General features: G+C 43.4%; 1 protein-coding gene across 1 annotated transcript; it reads right to left on the bottom strand.

Annotated features, from left to right (window-relative positions):
* Positions 1-175: 175 nt before the first annotated feature.
* On the bottom strand, positions 176-14,994 carry ANAPC5 (anaphase promoting complex subunit 5). The gene is made up of 17 exons (XM_061344570.1): positions 14,744-14,994; positions 14,584-14,663; positions 13,643-13,752; positions 12,686-12,884; positions 11,489-11,555; positions 10,085-10,186; positions 9,258-9,448; positions 8,248-8,329; positions 7,447-7,536; positions 6,303-6,484; positions 5,688-5,823; positions 5,379-5,453; positions 4,156-4,277; positions 2,893-3,000; positions 2,230-2,377; positions 1,456-1,618; positions 176-1,091 (listed from the first exon to the last, which is right to left on the bottom strand). Exons 1-17 carry the CDS (start codon positions 14,945-14,947, stop codon positions 877-879), a joined length of 2,274 nt encoding a protein of 757 aa, XP_061200554.1. The 5' UTR covers positions 14,948-14,994; the 3' UTR covers positions 176-876.
* Between the last annotated feature and the right edge of the window lie 515 nt (positions 14,995-15,509).

Genomic DNA, 15,509 nt, shown 5'->3' with positions numbered 1-15,509 from the left:
ATCTCCAAGTGTTTATACTCATTATGTTCACTTTCTATATAGTCACAAGGTGAAAGGACTGGATCCCCTATCCCCAAGGTTCACCCACAGAAGGTTTACACTCACAAAAGGGCAATCCCATCTACATCCAAAACAAAGATCTAATTACTAGAACTCAATGGCAGCGCATCAGGTATTGAGTTAGTTGCAACCATCTTCATTTATTCACCCCTAAAACCAGAGCAGGTAAATTACACCAGCACCTACAGGAGAACACGTACAATAAGCTGTGCTGGGGCTGTTCATCTCTTCTCTCAGCTGCTCTTTGCACAAGGACACACGGAACAATGCTGGGACTCTGCACCATTAGACTTCAACTGAATCCTGTTTTTTTCCCCCCTTCTGCCAGCACCATCTGTTTCTATGGAGTAAACAGCGACTGTAGACAGGTTAAATGCAAGGACATGTTTTAAACGAGACCCATTCTATATCACTTGAAACAAGAACAAAGCAGCTTCGCATACATTTTCCAGTAGGTTTTGTTCCTCAGCGTTCGTAAAGCCAGCACTGCTTCCGAAAGTGTCACAACAAAGAACAGATATTACTTCATTGTGACTGCACCATTCCCCTTGGTGTGTTTATCATAAAGACAAGAAAGTCTGTCTATTTTCCCCTGTTCAATTCTTATTCTTAATTACAAGTACAGAATACAAGTGAAATGGGTGGAAAGCCATGCTTTCCCTTATCTCATTGCAAACGAAATGCAAGTTTGTTCAACAGAAGACCACGATTTATTGGCAGTTATTTCGAAACATGGAATACCCAATATAATAAAAAGACACTTGTAAAAAAAACCCCACAACCCAGGAAAACAAACAAATCTCATCTTTAAATGCATCACTTGAAGGCATTGATTAAGGGGACACCGTGTGCCGGCAGCTCCTGGTGCAACTGACGGAACAACATGGCACATTTGTTCCTTTCCTGGGTCTTGCCTAGGGTGTGGAACAGCCGGGCTTGGAAGTAGAGGACGTCTCTGAGTTGCTCTTTACAGTCCACTTTGGCAAAATAAGTCTTGGCTTCATTTAAATTCAAGATAGCAGATTCCAAAGCTGTGGAAAGAAAGCGGGACAGTCACATTTAGGATAAGATCACCATAATAATTCCAAGTGATACAGCTCAATGACAAATTCCTCAGCTTTTCAAAACAATTTGTGTCTTAGCAACATGCTCTTTCAGTTCTGTTATTCAGCCTTCGCTGCAAACCATGGGTGTGAAAGTATGTGAATAAACAAGACTCCACTATAAACATCGTGGCTGTTGAATAACTCATTTTGCTATCTTAAATTTAGATAACACAACTGCTATATCATTTAGTGGTTTTTTCAATGGTGATTGTGTAGCAGGACCCCAGTATACATGCTGGTTTGCACTTCTCAGGACAGTGTCAGTGAGGAGAACCACTCTTCACTCTACCTTCAATCTTCTTCTGTGGTGTGTAGGATGCTGCAGAAGCCACCTGACATTTGGCCACCAAGAACATGGCACAGCCTTTGTCCAGGACAGCTCCGTGGGCCAAGACAGGTTCTATTGCCATGTGCAGAATATTCAGGGCTTGTTCAGGGATGCCAAGGATCAGCTGAAAGAGAAATACTTGCTGGTCTAATACTGGAATCCACTGGTAAGAGCAGCTTCTTCAAAGAAGAGCAACAGACATCACATCTGCTTCTAATAACAAGTGCACTATAGACAAGGATGTATATTTATGTGTATTTTTCCCCCACAATCGTCTTTTAAATCAAAACTTACTAGTAGAAACAAGCTGCTATTTGAAATGATTAAGCATGGCTTCTCTACCACAGTCAGTGCTGACAACTACATCTCTGCCAGCTCAAAATCAACAATAACTGAACTCCATTACGAGTGTTATTTTTAATTCAAACACATGCCAAAGTGAGCTACTAGAAAGTCAAAATACCAGCACAAAGAATAACAACTGAAGAAATTAAGGCAGGAGCAATTTATGCTTGCCTGCTTAATAATATGCAATAACTACACATCTTAGTGATACACATGAAACTTGACTATTATCTTCCTCATAAGATCCTACATTTAGAATATACTTCCTCAGAATCAATAACTCAATTCCAAAAAGGCTGCATTCTTAAACCTCACAGGAGTAAAACCAGTATCCAGATCCCCAGAATAAATGTTGCCCTACAGCCCCGTGAAAACACAACTCAGACATACCTGGGAGAAAGCCAAGTTCAGCACAGTTTCAGAAGCCAAGTACTGGAGGCTGTATTCTCGAGAGAGGGCAAGAGCCTGCAGCAGCACAGGCAAGGCAATGGTATGACACGAAGATCTCCAGTAGAGCTCTGCTATTGACAGGAGTACACTAACCAAAACAGGGGGAAAGAATTACAAACTTTTTTCCTTTGATAAAACACCTTCACTTGTGTCCCAAACATTTATTCCATCTATAATGGTATTGATTTCATTACGAATTACATTACTGCACATACAATAAACTTAAATTACATCCTTAAGATGAAATACCATTGACATCCAAAAGGATTAAACAACACTGCAACTACTCTGAAGGTCACCACAAAGGTACAACTACACACATGCATTTCTATTTCCTATTTATTCTGGATGCAGTGTTTCCCTCTCCTTGCGTGAGTCTTTATGCAGCTTGAAGTCTACTACCTTTCAGTTTACATATTTAAAATGACAAGGTTCCAATTCCACAATATTTTGAGGAATGATTAATATATGGAACTATTTTTAAGCCTCCAAATCATAGAAGGTAATCTGAAGAGTAGTGAGGTCAGAACACAGGCAAATTGAAATGGCTGATTCTCATCATTGCAAAGTGGCTTTAATACTCTGAAAAGAAAACATTCTTACCTAATCACCATCTCGGTGTTCTTGATTTTCTGGCAGTGGATCAACAATTTCTGCAAAAGTTTGTGTGCCTCTGACATTTGATTTTGGGCTTTCAAGACAATGGCTTTTCTGCCGTGGTAGAAAGAAAACATCACTGATTGTGGGTTTGTGTCTTAGATACAGCTCTGCTCTTCAGAACGTAAGTGAAATAGGTGTTTATTGGTGACCCTCTGTTTCTTGTAACTGCAGAATGGTGTTCTAACAAAGTGTACACATGCTGATGGGGAAAAACAGGCATCTCTGATTCCAGCTGGACAACTCCCAGGCAGAAAGGATCACACTCATACAACAGCTTCAGACAGAAAACAGGGATTGCCAAAACCAAAGGCCAAACAGGCAGCAGAAGTGGGAGCGCATGCAAGCTAGAAAGCACAATTAATTATCTGTAAGAAAAACAGGTATGAGGTAAAGTAGCTAAAATTGGCTTGAACTAACAAGGATATGGAGCAAACGGGAAAGAGCGAGAACAGGGAAATGAGAAACAAATACACAGCAGCAGGGGATGTGTACAAATGCCCTGAACGCAGACACTGAGTAGAATACTTAAAGATCAGGGAATTAATAAAACAGTCCAGTTCCAGAAGGACAAACATCAGGTCCCACAGCTTGAATACTGATCTTCTGGCTTATTGGCACTGGTTATGTCTATAAGTGTTTTGCCTCATCAACAAGAAATTGCTTTTATCAGGAAGTTGGTTTTCAGGCTCTCAAACAACAGGTTTTAACTCTACCTATTTCTAACACATCCTTCTCATTTAGAAACAAGAACCCATTAAAGTGAGTGAAAAAACATATTGCTCCATTTTGTAGCTGTAGAAACCAGGACACACATGAAGACACTCAAGCTCAGAGCAGGCCTGAGATCCATCCCCTAGCTGCTTGACATAAAAATCTGCTTTGTGCTTAGGTTTGAGCACAGTTACCATGGCAGATTTCAAAGAAGTATTTTGTGTTCTCACAACTCATGTATCTCTACAGCACTAGAATAACACCAACCTCAGCAGTGCTACTGCAGTTCTTAAAGTGTCCAGAGAAACGACTGGAAATCACTATTGCAGGAAATACTCTAATGGAATAAGCACTTCAGAATAGAGAACATGACCCCACTTAGCTCTGGAAAGGGAAGAACATGTAAGCACACAGAACAGAGCAATCATTCTGCTAAACTTTTCATTGTCTTCATGGCAGACACCTGCAAGTGTATGCAGAGTCATGATTTCTTACCTGTACACGCCTTCAATGCTATTCAGTGCTGTAATTCCTGCTACAAGAGAATCTGCTATATGGTATCTGCCATCATTCATGGCTCTCTCAAACTGTATTTTCTGATCAAACAGCATCCAAAGCTAAACAAAGAATACCAGGAACAAGTTTTAGAAGTTGTGCCCAACTCATTTTCTAATCCCAAGTTAGAATTGACTTTTTCCCTGTGCATATTTATGTCTAGACACAACTGTCACCCTGCTGGTTCAGTTACTGGATTTACCATATTGCTATCCTCAATGGAAAATGGCTCAGGTCTGGGTTAATGTTTCAATACCAAAGCCCACCTATCTGACTGCATTTTAAGTACAAAAGCTCTTCTGAATCACTACTGAACAAGTGAAATCATAGAATCACAGAATAGTTCGGGTTGGAAAGGACATTAAGATCATCCACTTCCAACCCCCCTGCCATGGGGAGGGACACTTTACACTAAACCATCTCACCCAAGGCTCTGTCCAACCTAGCCTTGAACACTGCCAGGGATGGAGCATTCACAGACTCCCTGGGCAACCCATTCCAGTGCCTCACCACCCTAACAGGAAAGAATTTCTTCCTTATATCCAATCTAAACTTCCCCTGTTTAAGTTTCAACCCGTTACCCCTTGTCCTATCACTACAGTTCCTAATGAAGAGTCCCTCCCCAGCATCCCTATAGGCCTATGTAACAAGTAGACTAGTTCTGTAATGAAAAGGACCAAACTATATTTAACAGAATCTTGAAAACTTCAATGTAAATACTGTCTTAGACTCGTGTTAATGTGTTTACCAGAGTTACACAAACTCCACCCTATTCTCTCAGTTATTTCTGGATTGCAGTATATCAAGATAAGCAGCATCAATTAAACAGAACTTTGAAGCTCCAAATCAATGCACAGCATTTAACTCCTATATGTGCTCATGAAGCAGATGCACATTCCTCTCGTCAATGACATTTCTATTCAAATAGCTTTTTCTTAGGAAGCTAGGGTGAGATAAATGTCTCACCAGTCTTAAAACAACAGGGCATCTTTTTCATGCTTCTGTAGCAAAGTTTATGCCATACAATTTCCTGTGAGGTCATGAGCCAAGTGAAATTATCCAATGTATAGCCTAAGGCATACAGAGGAAAGAATTCAGGTGCAACGGAATTCAGGTCCTGTTGTATAATAGTTACATGATTTACAAGCTAAATGACATTCTACCTGTGCATGTTGACTGTTGGAAGGGAATCTTTCCTTTAGGTGTTTCAGTATTTCAGAAGCAGCTGCAAAGTATCCCTGTAAGACACAAGAGCACTGTGATTAATGGACACGGGGAAAGCGCCACTCCCCTTCATTGCAGCACAACCCTCACAGCCAGAACCCACCGAGCCAAAGCCTGCATTTTCTTTGCCCCCAGTGCAGACATTAAAGTCAGAACAAAACACAAGTCAAGTCTCGCACTCCCTCTCAATAACACCCACACATCCTCTCGCCCAAATGACATTTTGCACGAATAGCCATAAACCTCACCTGCTCTGCGTGCAGCTCAGCCAGGTGACACAGTACTACAGCAAAGGACTCTGTGTTATTCTGCTGAACGCCCACATTCACAGCCTCCAGGCTGTTCATGCTCAGCAATGTCTGGGCCTGTTGGAGCGCCATGGTGCTTGTGCAAGAGAAACATCTTTTAGCTTTCAAGCAATAAACGCAACTATTTTTAATCTATGTTCTTGTTATGACAATAGCCTGCATTTTATGGTAAGCCGAGGACCTGGGAGACAATGGAAGACTATAAAACAACTGCTATCCAGGAACTCTGGACTACACATGCACATCAAGTACTACACACCAAAAGCTGCACACATTCTAAGCACAGAGATGCTGAAAACAGGGGCACAGGGACAACTTACAATCTCTTTGCCACTACTAAATGGAAACTCAATCTCTTCTCCAGTATGAATTTCAGAGGAACACAACAGAATGGAAGTAATTGCTCTCAGCCTGTACAGAATCACAGTCTGATTGCTTTATTTTAGTGCACTGAAGAGACACAGTCACTTGTTGCACCTGTATAAATAACTCATAATGCATTATGTGCTAACAAGTACAGTGAGCTAACCCAAGAGTTCAAAAGAAACAAAATACCTGCGGCCATACAATCTCCAAATGGCAGTCTTCTGTGCTATACTAATATCAATAAGCTCTGACAAGCTGTGTTTCCAATGCAACAGATCAGAATCTTTTAAGGCATCCATTAGTTTGTTGGCAGCCTTCCCTGCAAAAGCTCTTTGCTGAACCAAGGACTGTATTCCCAGGGAAGCAAGGTACTGGGAAGAAAAAAAGCATATATATGTATATATATATATATGTATATATACAACAGTACTGAAAGACTGCAAACAGAGTCCACTACAGTTGCAAATTACACTGGAGCAAGAGTTCTGAACTAAGGGGAAAAAAATCCCAGAGAAAAAGGGATGATGTTATTCAGTACAGACAAAGGAACACTGCTCCAGGCATTTCTTGAAATACCCACTTATGCACACCCACACGTATGTGAATGCCATTTTGTTAGATGTGAAAGGTAATTTCCACTCCTCCACATAGAAGTCTTAAAAGAAGATGACAGGACTTGTACCTGGATTTCTCCAGCGATGAAACAGCTGTGAAAACACAGAGCCTTCCCTCCCCTTCCCCACCAAACAGCCATGCCTGCTCTCATCTCCCAGCATCAGCAGTATAGCTCCTTTTAGAACAATTCTCCTAACAAAGAGCTTGCAGATCTTGGGGGAGATAGAACCAAACATTAAGAACTAAACATCCAGGGTGCAAAACTATCAAAGGGGAAGGCTGCAAGATCTCACAGCTGGGACAGAGCCCTACAAGTAAATGTGTTCAAAGCCCTGCCAGAGGCACCAGCACTGAATTATTCTACGATTCTATAAGGACCTCCCTTTGAACCACAGCAGATTGTGCTATGGGCCTAAGGCCAAAATGGTGCATGGGGCCAGGCTAGAAGCCACAGAGTTTTTCTGCCTGAAAACCAAACAAATTAGAAGGAAAAACAGTGAGGCTTGCAATAATGCACTGGCATTAAAGCAACTGAACTCTGCTTTGTTAGTGTGAGGAGTAAAATGAATAGAAACAGCTGGATTTTGGAGTGAGATTTGCTTATATTCAGTTACGTATTTTGAACAGATCAGCCACAAAACCCAAACCTCCTCCCACGCTCCCCTCACCACATGTGTTTTCCATGGAATAAAGTTAAGGATAATTGAAATGAACTTACTGGCAAGCCAAAATGTAAAGATTTGTTTACAGAGTGCTCCAGCAGGACACAGCTATCGAATATTTTCTGCTCCAAGATGTACAACCAGCTCTAGCAAGGAAAGAGAAGTTGAAGTCCCACTGCAGACAGCCAAGGGCTGCAGCACTTTAACCTTTTAGCACAGAATGCACAAAAACCCACTGGAAATAATAACCACTCTTCAGGATTAATGTGATGCTAAGGAAACCTCTATTAGATGCTGCACAGCAAAATACATCAGAAGTGCAGCTTGGCTGCGACACTTGAAGGCAGTCAACACTGAACTGGAAGTTCAGGGGAATGCAGAGAAAGTAACGCAGGAATTTCATACCGTTGATGCCAATTCATCATACCAATAATATACATTACAGAACAAAATACAAAGATATCTAAGTTTTTCCCTCCTCCTTTTTGTTTGCTCAAAAGAAGGCTGATTACCCTTTCAGAATCCAAGAGACGAGAGGAAAGGAGGAAGTATATGAAATGCTATGTGTCTTTAATACTATGTGTCTTGGTACTAAGGTTTTTGTACTCTGGGATCACAACTCCTGTTTAAAAAAGCAATCCTGAGCTACAACAAAACCATCCCATGATGCCCCTACAGGTGCTCTGGGTGACCCATCTGCCAGAAGCACTTTCACCCCATTGCTGGGCAGTTATACTTGAATTACTGATGTAATTTGATGAGCTAGCATTGTAAAAGTAGCCCTGCAGCAGCAGTTCACTGAGCAAAGGCTCAGATCACAAAGGTGGCTTAACCTTGTTTCAACAGAGCTACCTTACCAGGCAGTGCTGCAAGCAAACGTGGTCGTTAGACTCCTGCGCAATTCGGATAGCTTCCTGAAGTGCAAGTTCAGCCTGTTGGCTAGCAGCAAACAAAAAAGGGAGAACATATTAGTGTTCCCACAGAGCTTAAAATACAACATTACGATACTGAGGAATATTGATGTAAATTATGCATATAGCACTCAGGAGATAACTCTCATTAAAGACTGATGAAAAAGCCTGCATTTTCCTCCTGGCCCTTCAGTAATGTGTTCTAGTCGGGAGGTAATAAGCAAGACAACATCTGCATGCCACTACAAAAACACAACTATAACCTCAAGCAGGCTTTCAAACCCTGGACAGGCCAATGTGCCAAGCTATTATTTGAACAAGGGCAATGTTAAGCATCTGCCTGTGTAGAAAATGTTGTTCTCAATTTTGCAGATGTCCTTCCTATCTCCAGCCCTTTTACGTGATGCCTCCAAGCAACAGTCAATATATGCCAACCATATATGGAGGTGGGTAAGCCAGCTTTAATCAATAAAGTAACACCCACCCCTATGGCATTTTAAAACTAAAAAAGCTCAGATGGCTTTTCTTCCTTTAATGATCCCTTTTCCAGATCATCAGCTCTCTGCTGATTTGAATGTTAACAGAAAACCAGCCAGTTTCTTGAGAATATAGCTGAAAATAGGCATCCACGTCCACTGACCTTTCTGAGGTCACGGAAACGTAGCAATGAAGAACTTAAATACTCAGGAAACAGTTGCAAAAGGACACAGACAAATGTCAACTCTTACCCTGCTGGAGATGGCTCAGTTATTATGGAAACCAAATAAATGTCAAAAGGAAAACAAACCAAAACAAATCAAGATTCCAAGAAAATTCCAACCCAACTAAAGCTGTTATCAAATTAAAGTCCCTTCTTCTCTGAACAGATTTTCAGAACAAACAGAAGAGCTATCTATCAGCACTTAGGAGATGCAACAAGATGGATTTCAGTGGCATGGTACAATACAGTGACTTACTAGTGGCCAAAGCGACAGTGCAGTGCAGCCAGGTTCAGAGCAGCATATCTCAAACTCCGACCATAACCTTCATCCCCATTGCTTTTGCTTTCTGCTCCAGTGAGGATTAACCGGTCGAAGTAATGAAGGAGGCTGTGGGTTGAACTGAAGACATCTTGCACTCTGAGACTATTTAAGTAGCTTAAATAATGCTAAAAATTGAAGCAAAATCAGCTTTAACTATCCAGAACTACTAAAACAAAGGGAGGTTTATAATTACTATGTAACTTCTTACTGAGAAAGGTTGCCTAGTAAGTGCAACCCTGCAATACTGCAGGGCCAGGAACGGGCTCGATCAGAAGTTGCAGTGATGCTGATACTACCTGTGCAGAATTCCTGTGAAACTTGGATAAAATGGCTCATTTTCCCTAACAGGTAGCGTTCCATAGGCCAAGATGTGGCTGTCAGAACTATCCCACCAAGCCTGACACCTCTACATAGGTAGAATTCCTTATTTATGTGCTAAGTGAGGGAATAGAAGCATGACTCCCACTGTGCATGTACTGCAGAAGAAACTTTGAACTGTGAGCACTGCTTCCAGATGCCGTGCAGATAAAAAGGAGATGCTAAAGCTATGTATTCTTTTCTTGGCACTGTGGGACCTGGGCAGGATAACTCTTTAAGTCAAATGGAGCTCTGGCGAAGACTTCAGACCATTTACATGCAACTTGCTCACATTCTTATCATCTGCCTATATTTCAGTACAGAATAAATTACTCCCAAATAATCCCATCCCTTTACAAACAAATCCCTTTACAACCATTTTGGATGAAGAAAGAGCCACTTACTGCTTCAGCAAAGTCTGGATTAAATTTTAGCAAGTTGTTCAGTTCCTTTTGTAAGGATGCTGGAGCAAGAGCCTTTGTTTCATCATTCTTTAATAAAGAAGCCTGGAATGAAAATTGAAAAGCAAAAGTAAGATAAGTGACAATCCAGAGGGTTACAAATGTATTTTGATACATGTTTGTCAGTTTGTTATCTGCTTGGAGGGAACACAGAGCTCTGCCTACTGTGACGCTGAAACATCAGTGGCAGTTTTGTGCTATACTGTATAAAAGCATTCACTTTGTAGAGATCACAGAGACCAAGTGAAACAAAAGCTTATTTAAAGGAGTGTTTAAAGGTACTTAAAGAACTCTGTTTAATTTTCAGTTTGAAGAACTAATACAACGGATTGCTCCCTGGAATTACACACATCTTCTTACCAAAACAATCAGGGAACTAAGAGTGAATCTGTGGTTTGCTTCAGCAAGTAAAATCAATAAAAAACCTGGAGGAAGTCCAGACCAACCAGAAGGCCCCAAGCCAGCTCATGCAAAGACTGTGGGGCCTTTGGGTCAACTGAGAGCTGCATTTGTATGTGTATTGTGTCTTTCTGCTGGAAGCAACTGGAGACAGGGCAATCCAGGGGCCAGTTATCTGATAAACTGAGACTATAGGCCCAGTTATTGGTGAAATCAAGAGCGAGAGAGCACATGCACACAAAAGCATACAGGTACATGTATTTCACACTAATCATCCTCATCACACTTCATCCTAATCAACCAGAGAGGGGAAGAGGATAACAGACAGCATCCTGGGCCTCAACACTGTTTGCACTGGAAGCCACGGAGCTGCAGGAGCTTTGCCATGATCAGGCTACCAGATTCAACAACTCCTAAAGGTAAAGAACCTAATAGGACTGAGAAGTTACTCTGAACTCTTAAAATGTATGCAAAGCATCTCTTATTATACCTATTTTAATCTTTATATCTTCTATTTATGATTTGCTATTTATTATATTTATATATTTGTATGTATTTCTACTTGGATTTTATAGTATTTATATTTTTTTTGTTTCTCTTTATAAGTTATTACAAGCATGCAGTGCTTTTACTGCCATTTGTGCCCACGTGCATTTCTGCTCCATTCTGTATTTATCAGCTGGAATAATCAACAAAACTGCACATTTCACAGACACCAAATTCAAGTCAGAAGGGAAGTGACCTTCTCAGAATCAGACACCATCATCTGGTGTGCAAGTCTAGATAAAGCGCTTTTAGCCCCAAGTGCTCATAATGAGCAACTACAGGCAAGCTATCAACACATCTTTAACAGATCTAAGAAAACATCATGCCTGACACTGTGGATAAGCCTGAAGGTGAAATTCACGTTACAGATCATTTACTCAACTCTAGTCAGAATTAGCATACCTGCTGAGAAAGAAAATACTCTGCTTGTTTCTGGGAAAGAGGCCCGCTGCAAGATATCTCTTCCTCCCTGGAAAGAAGCATCTGGTTAGAAACAAGGGCACTGAAATAGAATACAAGGAAATACGTTGTATTGGACACTGCACACTTTTGCGTTATGAAGCTTTAGGAGGCATCACAGCTCAGAGCACAAAAGGAAACTAAAAGGAGAAATCTTAGTAAATTTCAAGTTGTAATCTTTGACCTGCAGACCATAGTTAATATGAATATTTCCCTAAATACATGTGAAACCCAATGGAAAAGAGCAGATAGAAGATTTGGGGTTGCCATATTCCAATGGCTTTGCTCTGCTTTTCCCTTCTTCCAAAGACAGTCACAATGAAATGAACTGGCACTTGGGCCACATACATCACTCCAGAAAAGAGCTGTTCTGCAAGAGCAGTTACCAGTTTATTCCAAGGAAAGCCAGCAAGTACAGCAGACAGCCAGGCTCCAAGAGCTGTTAACTGACTCATGCTGTAGCAGAGCACGCACAAGCACAATTTTATACAAAGACAGTTTAGAAAGTAGTTGCAAACCTATGGACACACAAAATGCTCTTGGGATTATTCTTACAGTGGAGCAATTCTTTAGCATGTGAAAACTCACAATATTTGCTTCTCATTTTTGATATGAATAGACGCGAGTTCTTCTATTTGGAGAAGAGCAACAAGAGAAACCAAAACCATTAAGCTTAACTTTCCCCTTAGCAAGCAATCTTTCCTTCTTGGAAGCAAAAGTAAAGTCTCCAACAGCTTCAGCACCTCACACACTAGCACAATTCATGCGGCAGTGGGCTGTACGGAAGGAAACTGCAGGCAGCATCTGGCTTTTTAACTTGTGATTCCCCAAGAGAGCATGATGAGCAGAATTGCTGTCATTTGAAAGTGTTACCACATGGTGGCACCAAGGAAACGCAGCAGCCACCCAGCCCTGCCAGGGTGCCTGAGGCTTTAAAAATCACTGCATCTCAATATTGCAGCTGGATTTGCTAGTGACAGAACACACACATGGCCTAGATGACCACTGGTGGAGTCTGGAAGGTTTAACAGCAGCAGCACCTTGATCTGGACAAAGCTTAAGTTTACTCTGATGTGCACAGAAGTAATCTGAAACAAGACTTAATTCTGTTAAGAAGTGGGGAAAGACTTAACATATCACCTTAGAGGTAGATCGAGTTCTTCTTTCTCCATCTTCCCCTCAAATTCCTCTGTATTTGTCAGGTCCATATCACTCTCATCGACTCCATTTTTTTTCTCCTCATCATTCTGGAAGTACTGCTGAAGCGCAGTGTAAAGTTTATAGACCTGACTAAAAGAAAGCTTATTGTATGCCAGGATCATATGGCGTAGAAAGAGGCCTGCAAAGGAAAACATCTGCTATGACAACTGCCTGTAAGGGCGCTGTTTCAGAGAGGAGACTGGAAACCATCATAATCAGAAGCTTACATCACATTATTTGATTTCACTTCAGTGGCTCAGTCTACCAACTGATAAGACGACTGTGGAGGGTGTAAATCTGGTATTACTTCAGTGGCAAATCTCACAGACCACCTGATCACAGCAAAGTTAAGCTCAGTGTAAGAACATTACAATATGGAACATCTGAGCAAGAGAAAAATCAGATCATGCAAGCTTTCCACCTCCCCCAAAAGAAAACCAAAGCTGTCTCCTGAGTGAACTGCATAGAATCACAGAACAGTTAGGTCTGGAAAGGACCTTAAGATCATCCACTTCCAACCCTCCTGCCATGGGGAGGGACACCTCACACTAAACCATCTCACCCAAGGCTCTGTCCAACCTGGACTTCAACACTGCCACGGATGGAGCATTCACAACCTCCCTGGGCAACCCATTCCAGTGCCTCACCACCCTAACGGTAAAGTTCTTCCTTATATCCAATCTAAACTTCCCCTGTTTCAGTTTTAACCCATTACCCCTTGTCCTATCACTACAGTCCCTAATGTAGTGTCCCTATAGGCCCCCTTCAGATACTGGAAAGCTGCTATGAGGTCTCCATGCAGCCTTCTCTTCTCCAGGCTGAACAGCTCCAGCTTTCTCAGCCTATGTTCATACATCAGTGATAGCACATCAAATACAGCATATGGGTAACAGTTACCTACTACACTTGTTTTATGAACTTCTGGCTCCGTGCCTGTAAATGAATCGGAAAGGTCATCAAAAAATTGTTCCATATCTTTCAGTTCTCCTTCTGCCATAAGTTTTAACCTAGACAGGGAAAAGAAACCCACATTTTTAAGGGCATTGATAAGATGCATCAAATAAAATATTCTTCTATTTCAGATATAGATGAGTAAACACAACCAGAACCAAGTGGCAGCTACTTCATTAGGCCCAGAAGGGGTTTATACTCATAAACCAAACCAAAACATACTAAATAATAAGGCTAACAAGAATCAGGTTTGTTGGGTTCTTTTTCCTTTATAAACAGTTAAGAGCACTATTAGAACAGATGGTTATTCTAACATAACGAAAAGGTGCCCAAACCAGAGTGACTTTTAAAGCTGGTGCTGTTCAGCGAGTTAGACAACATCAAAACAGATCTTCTGTACATAGAAACCTTAAAGCAGACAGCTGTGGTGTCTGGTTTGGGCCTTTCAGAACTTATTTATGAGAGCTTAGAACCACAGAGTGGTTTGGGCTGGAAGGGACCTGAAAAACCATCTAGTCCCAAGCCCCAACTCAGACAACTACAGAAGTACATATCTGCACCTTTTTAAACTACTCATTCACATGTTCCAGAGCACTTCTCAGCAGGTATCAGGGCAGATCTATGTAACAGAGCATGCAGAGGGCTCCTTTACCATCTTCCACAGAACCACCGTTTGCAGCAGCAGTGTTTTCGCCTTGCCCACAGGGAACAGACCCGACGGGAGGGCAGGGATGCTCCTCAGCCTCCAGCACTGGAGAACGCTGCCCCGCTGAGCAGCCTCCCTCCACCACACGCGGTGGTCCGGCCCTCGCAGCCCCTAACCCCGCACCCCGGTACGGGTCCCCCTCGGGCAGGCGGGGAAGGGGAAACGCGGCCTCGGCGCCCACCTGATGTGCACGGAGCTGGCCAGGTGCGAGCAGCACTCCTCGATAGCCTTGCGCAGTCGCGACAGCGGCATGTCAGGACCCTGGGGAAATGGAGAGCGCCATGTCGCGATATGCTGTGGGGTCACCATCCCTACCCCCGTCCCCAGGCCCAGGCCCCGACCTGGAGCAGCGGCAGCAGCAGCCGGTTGAGCCGGCGCCGCTCCAGCAGGCCCAGCTGCGCGCCGGCACGGCCCAGCTCGCTGAGGAGCACCAGCAGCGCCATCTTATAGGGGGTGACCCAGTCCTTGATGCCGAAGACGTTGGCGTGCACCACGCCGTTCGTCATCATCGGGTTGAAGTACAGGCTCTCATGCACGCTCGCCATGGCGGCACCCGGAGCCCGCGGCCCGGGAAACCGGTCTCGCCCGCCAGCCAGCCAATCGCCGCTACCGCCACCATCACGTGGGTCACACCGCGGCCAATCAGAGCGGGGCTGTGCGCCGCCACAAGCGGGGCCGGTTGGCGGGATGTTGCTCAGGGAGGACGTTCCGGGGAGAAGGTGGATGCTGAGGGTAAGGGGGGCTTAGGGAGCAGCTGCCGGGCTCTGAGGCACCGTGCGGGGCCCTTCCGAGCGGCCGCGGCCCCTGCGGGCACGCTACAGAAGGAGGAGCTATGGCCCGAGTAGGTGCGGGTTGGGCACTGCCTGTTGCCACCCACAGCCCGGCCATGCCTCGCTCGTTACCTCAGGCCTCCGTGCTGTTCCCGCCACAGCCCTGTGGGGACCGGCGGCACGGTGGGGCCGCATCCAAACCGCCAGGGCCTGGTGGCTCCGTGGCCCTTCACGGATGTGCTGCAGCCTTTGCGGGAGGTGCGATGGTCACCGGCGTTGTCCCTGGTGTCGACCCATGTGTCCTGGTGAGGACAACCACAGCGAGGACATGGCATTT

This window comes from Neopsephotus bourkii, unplaced genomic scaffold, assembly GCF_033783945.1.
Source record: "Neopsephotus bourkii isolate Nb327-2 ecotype Australia unplaced genomic scaffold, CSIRO-AGI_Nbou_v1 NB_230, whole genome shotgun sequence".
Classification (NCBI taxonomy): domain Eukaryota; kingdom Metazoa; phylum Chordata; class Aves; order Psittaciformes; family Psittacidae; genus Neopsephotus; species Neopsephotus bourkii.
This window is presented reverse-complemented; position numbering and strand designations above follow the sequence as displayed.